Below are 8,257 nucleotides of genomic sequence, written 5' to 3' on the forward strand. Positions count from 1 at the left end.
AAACCTTCAAACTGATGCTCTCTAACTATGTGTATACCAACATTTACTCTTGATTGGGTCTTGTATATTTATGTTTATGGCTCTGTAAATAGGGAAATTGATAAAGTTTGTAATTTTTAAATACAAATTGCTTGGGGTTACTGAGCCAGAGGGATTAAAGGCAATGAAGATGTATCAAGGCCTCTTATCATGTAAACTCTTTTCTAGAAAAATAAATTAAGATCAAAAGCCTATAGCCAAATGCTTACCAAAGTTTACGCAAAAAGATAATCAGATAAACAAATATTATATATGCCATATATCATTGTCTTATTTTACTTGTTTTTGGTTAAAAACACAGGAATTATGAAGTTATAAAAGTTATAAATGCTAACTAGAAATGCGAGAATTTTGAAACCATAAAATTTATAGAGTTAAAAAAAATGTGAAAAAATTGAAACCATAAAACAAATTTATAGTTTAAATAAACGGGATAATTTTTGAAATTATAAACTTTATACATTTTAATTAAATATGACACAGTGCGAAGCTATAAAAGTTATATTTGTTTCCTTCTTAAAAATTAAACAATTATTTCACATAATGAAAACTACTCTTTATTTATTTCTTGTTGTTAGAACTATTTACTAAATCCATATATGTAACTACATTTTTTAATTTCTTTTACAGCTACCCTTAAATGATTATTTTTATTGTTAAAATGTATAAAATAAAATAAAAGAAAAAAACATAGGAAAAATAAATATAAAAATATTTTTTTTTTAATTTTGAATATGAAATTACCCCAGAAATATCTTTACAACTTGCATAGTTTTCTTTATTCAATTAATTACACAAAATTCTGTTTCCATAAAGATATAATTATATTGAGTCAAATGTGATAAATGGACAGACAAATCGGTTTCCATAAACAATATACGGGTGTAACTGGATTAGCATTTTTTGGAATAAAACTGTTTGGAATAGCCTATTCCTTTAGATTCCAAATTTTAACTACCAGTTATATGGAAAAGAAAATAAACTGCATTCCATAAATTATTTTGGAATAAGTGGAAACATATGGAATCTAGTTGTAATACATTCAGGATAAAAATTGTACGTGAATGAGATGGAATCATTGGAATGGAACACAATTAAATTTTAAAATTAATTAATTTAAACATTAGCTAACTTATTAATGCAGTCAAATAGGAGAATTGTTAAGATTTTAAAATTTAAAATTCTGGTAGATTTTTATTATTTGTAACTAATTCAACAAAGTTATAGCAACATCTTCTTCCCGATTTAAGCATTTTTACGTTTGATTATCTTCTTCTTTTTTTTGAAACACACGTTTGATTATCAAACCATCAAATGAAAAATTGCTTCTCTCCTAGCATTCTATCTCCTTCATCATTTTTATATTATATATTAATTTTGTATTTTGATAAATGAATGAAACACTTCCTCCACGCTTATTTATCTTTTCTTTCTTGATGAACTATGATTTATACCCACATAATTATATAATTTTTCTTTCGTTGGTTAAATATAAGATTCTTTTAGCATTCATTTTGATTCACTCTAATCTAGAATATTATAGTAATTAAGTTAAGTAGTGCATTTGTATGTTCGACATATTTTATTAGCATACTGCAAATATTCTTAGTAATTTGATTTAAATTATAGTTACTTTCATTCCAATCTATTCCGCTAAAAGGTTACCATTTACTTCACCAAAATGTTATCCTGCGATTACTCATTCCATTTTGTTTTATTCCATAACCTCATTAACAAAAATTTTTGTTACCAGTTACAATTTCACCTATATAACTTCTATTGGAATACACACAACTTCCAAAAAACCCAAAGAAAAGAGAGAAAGAGACATGGAGAGCATATGGAGTTTGGTGATCATGATGATGATAATTATGGTGATGGTGGTTTTAACACTAGTGCTTACCATTACAATGGATGTATCCATGTATCTGGAACTGGGCAAAGAAAGCAAATATCTAATTGAAACCTTCAAAGTGACGTTCTCTAACTATGTGTACCCACATCTACTCTTGATTGGGTCTATGTGTATATTTATGTTTATGGCTCTGTATATAGGGAAATTGATAAAGTTTGTAATTTTTAAATATAAATTGCTTGGGGTTACGGAGGAGCCGGAGGGATTAAAGGCAAATGAAGGTGTATCAGAGCCTCTCCTCATGTAATCCTTTTCTAGAAAAAAAAATAAAAAAAATAAAACTGATATATCAAAAGTCTATAACAAAATGCTTTCAAAATTTTATGAAGAAAGATAATCAGATGTACAAACATTATCTGCCATACATCATTGTTTTATTTTACTTTTTCGGTTAAAACGCGGAAATTTTGAAGTTATGAAAGTTATAAATATTGGTTAGAAACACATGAATTTGTAAACTATAAGATTTATAAAATTTAAATAAAACATGGGAAATTTTGAAACCATAAGATTTATAGAGCTTAAATAAAACACGGGAAACTTTGAAACCATAAAATTTATATATTTTATGTACAAATGACAAAGTGTCTAAGGTATAAAAGTAAAATTTTTCTTTCAAATTAAACAATTATTTCAAATAATAAAAAACAATTTAACCGATAGAAAATAATACTGCATGAAACAATTTTACAGGTATATTGAGCTAATTCACCCTTATTATAAAGCGCTTATGAAAAATATGAGTTTTACATATATTACAAACCAACAAATAAAACCTCCTGAAAGATCTTACTAGGACGTGACATGAGAGAGTATCAACAAGGTTCTTTTTGGTGAACAAATCTGCAAAAGTATCATGGGGTTTCTTGCTACATTTAATTTATTTTGAGGAAGGGAATGTTTGTTTGTATGTGAGTTTTGATTTACACGCGCATTTGTTCGTCAAGTTACTAACAGAAGACACAACGGGAGTTTGTGGACTTCATTGTGAATCATTTGCATATGTTCTTCCCATGTCTCTTCAAAATCTGAGAAACTTGGGATCCTCCAGTGTTTCTCTCAAGTCCAAAGAGAACCGTGACATGAAGAAGTCAATCCAAATTCATTCTCGTGGAATAGAGAAGAGAATTAATTAAATGCTTACTATTTAATTGCTATATATTTTTTTGTCAATAATTGCAATACATTTAATATATTAAAAGTTTAGAAGACTGAATTTCACTTGACTTTAAATTTAATGTAGAAATATAGTGGAATTTAGTTAACTGTTTGAAAATGTTACTATCATTAATATAATTAAATAAGTACATTAGTTTATTGGGTTGGTCACATTTGCAACCTTGTACTCTTCGTCACAAGAAAATGACTAATATATTGCAATAACAGGATTGAAACAAATAAACATAATTGAGTTAATAATAGTAAGCTCTCTGACTCTTTCTCTCTTCAATGTAAACTATTTGATTGATTAGAGGCTAATAATCTTTCTTCTATTACCTCATCTATATATATATGTCTCTCATTTATCACACAAACTCAAAAGTGAAATGTAAGATCATCATCATCAATGCCGAGTCACCATCCTCCCACAGAGAATGCTTCTGTCCAAAAAGAAAGGTAACAATCACTATCTTCCAAATCAAATGAAGCAGAGTTTGTTAAGGTCTATCTATACACTTACGATAAACACCCATGTGTTGACTTTTGCTTCTTCTTTTTCTTAGTCTTCTCCTTTTGTTTAACCACAGGTTTGATCACTTCCTTGATTGCAGAATCAAAAACTGCTTTCACGTTCTGCAAAATGTAAAACTTTCAGTTTCTCTGTCCATCTGAATGAGAAGAGTTGTATAGTATATAGAACATACCTGTTGAGTTTTTGAGCTGCATTCAATGTAATATGTAGCGCCAATTAGCTTACGCAGTTCCTCTCCCTGTTACATTGGAATGCTTATTCATACATAAAGCTTTTACAAAATGACTAGTGAGATCAAACCTGTGCAGTGGTTACAGGAGATAGTCCAGGATGGTCAGCCAAATAGTGCCTATCTTCGCGGAGATCTAAGTAAAATGTTGTAAGAATCATATGTAAATATATCTGAATGTTTGGTAAAATGTTACTCAGTTTCTTTACCTAATTTGGTACCAACAAGGACTAATGGAACACCTGGGGCAAAGTGCTGGAGTTCAGGGATCCACTGACTCAACAAGAACAGTCACATAACATTAGAAATGACTCAGATACTAAAGTATGAATCAGTTTTCGCAATCAAACCTTTTTAAAGACATTCTCGTAGCTAGCTCGGCTGACCAATGAGAAAGACAAGACGAAAACATCTGCTCCTCTGTAACTTAAAGGCCTTAATCTATTATAGTCTTCTTGCCCTGCAAAACAAAAACACACACACTCAGATGCAACAATCTTCAAATCAATCAATAGCAAAGAAGTTTACAGATAGTGTTCATTACCAGCAGTGTCCCATAGTCCTAGATTAACAGTGGTGCCTTCAACTACAACGTTTGCACTAAAGTTGTCGAAAACTGTTGGTATGTAGTCCTGTTACAACAAGCTCCATCAAAATCAAATCCACAATTTGAAATAGATCAAATCAAACGAGATAACACAAATCTTATGTCATACACAATCCCTAGAAAAAAGGAGCTAACTTTGAATACCAATATCGATTCTAAGAACCTTATAAGACAAGGGGAAGCTAAAATTGGAGAAACCCAGATAGATTTACAGTGAATTGGAGATACCCATGAGATAAAAATTGAAACTTTGAAGTAAATCTGAGAAACCCAGATGAGGTTCCTGATCAAAGTTTCAGACAGAGACAACAAGAGAGGTGTAGTAAACTCACAGTAGGGAATTTGTTGCTGGTGTAGCAGATGAGCATACATGTTTTACCAACGGCGCCATCTCCAACAGTCACGCATTTTATGAACTTTGAAGCACTTGAAGCCATCGATTGAATCTCAACACATACAAAAAGCAAAACAACAAAGAGCAGAAGGAGAAGAAGAAAGTAGAGAGATAAATGAAGTGATTTACTTTAAAAGAGGAGTAGAAAAAACAAACACCACAATACAACATAGGAGGTAGGGTTCGTTGCAAAACTTTATGGCTTCTTTTTCATTTTCATTTTTTTTCTTTCTGTTTGCTCTTTCACAATATTTCCAAATTTTTATGTTAAAATATTATTAAAATTTTGTTAAATGGTGTTTGTTGGCTTTTGTTTTGGATGTGAAGTTGGATAGAGGAAGGAGCGGGGGGTGAGGTGACTCACATGATCCGTCTTCCTTGCTTCTCCGTTTCCTAAATTCTTGCTTCATTTATTACTCTTAACCAGCAACAGTGACAAGTGAACGATGGCTGATCTCATATATGTATGGTTCATTAACATGTACTGTCGAATATATGTTTTGCTATTTTTTTCTTTTTAAATATAATATAGAGCATAACCTACTATGGGTTTTACATACAATTTTTTTTTTTTTTCTCTGAATATTTACCATTTCATATATCATAAGAGCGTTTTTACAACAGCAAAAAAACATAACATACCAACAAAGGACCAGATCTACATCAATCATAAGAGCGTCCAAAAAGAAACACCACTAGACAGAAACCGAGCAAAAAAACCCAGATAACCAAGAGGGAAAGCTAGTGGCCACGTACGATTGAAATAGATCCCACAACACAACACTCTGCGCTATACAATAAGCCCCCAAAATCATCATTCTATCAACCTTCTCCAATTTCCAATCAGGAATGTACTGGAGATAAGATAGAATTTTTCTAGAAATCCACCTGAAAGAAGGCCAAGCTGGTGGTCTAGTTACTGCTCCAACCAACTCCTTGGATTCTGCTGCAAAGACAATTTTTGAAAAATGGAGGCTACTCATGCTTTCTATTGCCCACAACCAAACTCTTTCCTGAGCCTCCATCACAGATAGAACATTAGTAAAGGAGTTACGGCTATGCATAAGAACAACCCCTTTATCATCTCTAAGCAACCACGCTGCTCCACATATATGATTCTTTTTGTCCCATTCAACTCCTATATCACATTTCTTCCAATCTATCGGAGGAGGAATCCATTCCGATCGATTTACTGTGGTATCAGCAACTAAATTCTTGACAGAAAGGTCTCCTCTCTGCTGAACTTGAGACCATTCATTCATATCATTAAAAGCTTTATTCACCACTGATATAGCATCAAACTCCAAACCCTCAAAAATAAAAGCATTCCTATTTTTCCATATTCTCCAAAGCAACCAAGGGAAAACTTTTCTTACCAAATGGGAATATTGAGGTTTGCCTGCAGTTCCAGAAGATAGTTAAAATTCTGATAGATCGAAGAAGAGCTAAAGCCCGATCTTGGAACTGGAATTTCAGCCACTGCCCAAATAAGCCTAGCCAGAGGACAGGTGAAGAACAGATGGACCTCTGATTCACCAACATGACCACAAAATTGGCATCTATCATCAACCAATATGCCTCTAGCCATTAAACCATTAGCCACCGGGAGAGCCGCAGACAAAATTTTCCATAAGAAAATTCTAAGCTTTGGAGGAATACAAAGATCCCAAATGATTTTTTTAACGGATTAAGAGAAGGAAGTAATGCAGCCTGACTTCTAACCTCAGATTTTGCTAGATTCGCTGCCAACCAATAACCCGATTTAGTAGTATAAGCACCACTCACATTGAACTTCCAAACTTTGAAATCTTTTGAATCTTGAGTAATCTTCATTTTCAAAATGAGCTCCACATCTTGAGGGTAAAATAGTTGATTCAGCAACAATAAATTCCACGCACCTGAATGTTGCTCAATCAAAGCTGAAACCTTCAAGTCCAGGTCTACAAATATATTTTTCATAAGAGGACTTCTCATTCTGATACCATCATCCAACCAAGGAGACACCCACACTAAAGTATCTTCACCATTACCTATCATCCATTTAAGCCCCTTATCCAAGAGTTCTTTGCCAAATAAGAGACTTCTCCAGCCAAAGGAAGGTCTAGTACCAAGAGTAGCACTATTAAAATCCCTTTCTTCAAAGTATCTACTTCTCATGAATCTTGCATATAGGCTATCAGGCTCATTAAGAAGGCGCCAGGCTTGTTTTGCGAGTAAGGCCTGATTAAACAAATGCAAGTCTTTAAACCCCATACCTCCAAGATTTTTGGGAAGGCAAAGTTTTTCCCAACTTATCCAATGAATCTTCTTTTTATCTTCTACTGAACTCCACCAGAAAGAAGCCATAGCACTGGACAGGTTTCACAAGTAGATTTGGGAAGTTTAAAACAGCTCATCGCAAAAACTGGAGCAGCCATTGCAACAGACTTAATCATTACTTCTTTTCCTCCCTGAGATAGAGTTCTTGCATACCATCCGGAAAAATTTAATCTTGGTCTTATCTTTGATGAAGTTTAACAAGTCTATCTTGGATCCACTGAAACACTCAGGTAATCCCAAATAGGAGCTAGCTCCTTCCTCTTTAAAGATCCCCAAGCTGTCCCTGATTCTGCCTTTAACTTCCTCTGCAACATTCTTACCAAAGGTGATCGAAGACTTTTCCAGGTTGATTACTTGTCCTGTCAACCTGCCGTACTGGTTCAAAATTAATTGCAACTGCTCGCCTTGAACATCTGTAGCTTTAAACATGAACAGGCTATCATCTGCGAACAACAGGTGATGAATAGCAGGGCCATTGACCGAAAAGCGAATACCTTCAATAAGATTTCTTTCCTCAGCTTTATTCATCAAATGAGTGAGACCTTCAGCACACAACACAAACAGAAAGGGCGAAAGAGGGTCGCCCTGCCTTAGTCCTCTCTCCGGAGTGACCACACCAAACGGCTGACCATTGATAAGAACCGAGTATGTGACGGAAGAAATACAAAACATAACCCATCCTATCCATTTGGAGTCAAAACCCAAAGCCTTCAATAAAGCTTCAACATAACCCCACTCAACCCTGTCATATGCCTTAGACATATCAGTTTTAACAACCAAGAAATCTTTGGACACAGAAGGGTGCGTTCTGAGAGCATGAACCGCCTCATGAGCGATCAAAATATTATCTGAAATGAGTCTATTCTCTACAAACGCAGACTGATTGGGGGCCACTAAAACAGATAGAAAGGGCTGAAGTCTCAATACCAGAATCTTGGAAACCACTTTGTACAGCACCGAACATAAACTAATGGGCCGAAGATCAGTCATAAAAGGAGAATTCAACTTCTTAGGCAGCAGACAAATCTGAGTGAAGTTCCACTGCTTCGGAAATGACCCCT

At 33.7% G+C, this 8,257-nt stretch overlaps 2 protein-coding genes across 3 annotated transcripts; both read right to left on the reverse strand.

The window, feature by feature from the left end:
• Window positions 1–3,308: 3,308 nt before the first annotated feature.
• Window positions 3,309–5,112, reverse strand: LOC125574922 (rac-like GTP-binding protein ARAC10). Of its 2 annotated transcripts, none has more exons than XM_048772425.1 (8): window positions 4,816–5,112; window positions 4,421–4,508; window positions 4,227–4,336; window positions 4,086–4,149; window positions 3,948–4,012; window positions 3,820–3,885; window positions 3,636–3,748; window positions 3,309–3,552 (listed from the first exon to the last, which is right to left on the reverse strand). In XM_048772425.1, the coding sequence occupies exons 1-8, from the start codon at window positions 4,918–4,920 to the stop codon at window positions 3,519–3,521; spliced, it is 645 nt and encodes a 214-aa protein (XP_048628382.1). In that variant the 5' UTR covers window positions 4,921–5,112; the 3' UTR covers window positions 3,309–3,518. The 2 variants fall into 2 exon arrangements, with proteins under 2 accessions (XP_048628382.1, XP_048628381.1); XM_048772424.1 differs by having other exon boundaries at window positions 3,309–3,555; window positions 4,816–5,109.
• A 460-nt stretch (window positions 5,113–5,572) lies between these two features.
• Window positions 5,573–7,130, reverse strand: LOC125598055. The gene is made up of 4 exons (XM_048772423.1): window positions 6,776–7,130; window positions 6,600–6,730; window positions 6,254–6,522; window positions 5,573–6,206 (listed from the first exon to the last, which is right to left on the reverse strand). Exons 1-4 carry the CDS (start codon window positions 7,128–7,130, stop codon window positions 5,573–5,575), a joined length of 1,389 nt encoding a protein of 462 aa, XP_048628380.1.
• Window positions 7,131–8,257: the final 1,127 nt, after the last annotated feature.

This window comes from Brassica napus, unplaced genomic scaffold, assembly GCF_020379485.1.
Source record: "Brassica napus cultivar Da-Ae unplaced genomic scaffold, Da-Ae ScsIHWf_1616;HRSCAF=2230, whole genome shotgun sequence".
In the NCBI taxonomy this organism is placed as follows: Eukaryota; Viridiplantae; Streptophyta; class Magnoliopsida; order Brassicales; family Brassicaceae; genus Brassica; species Brassica napus.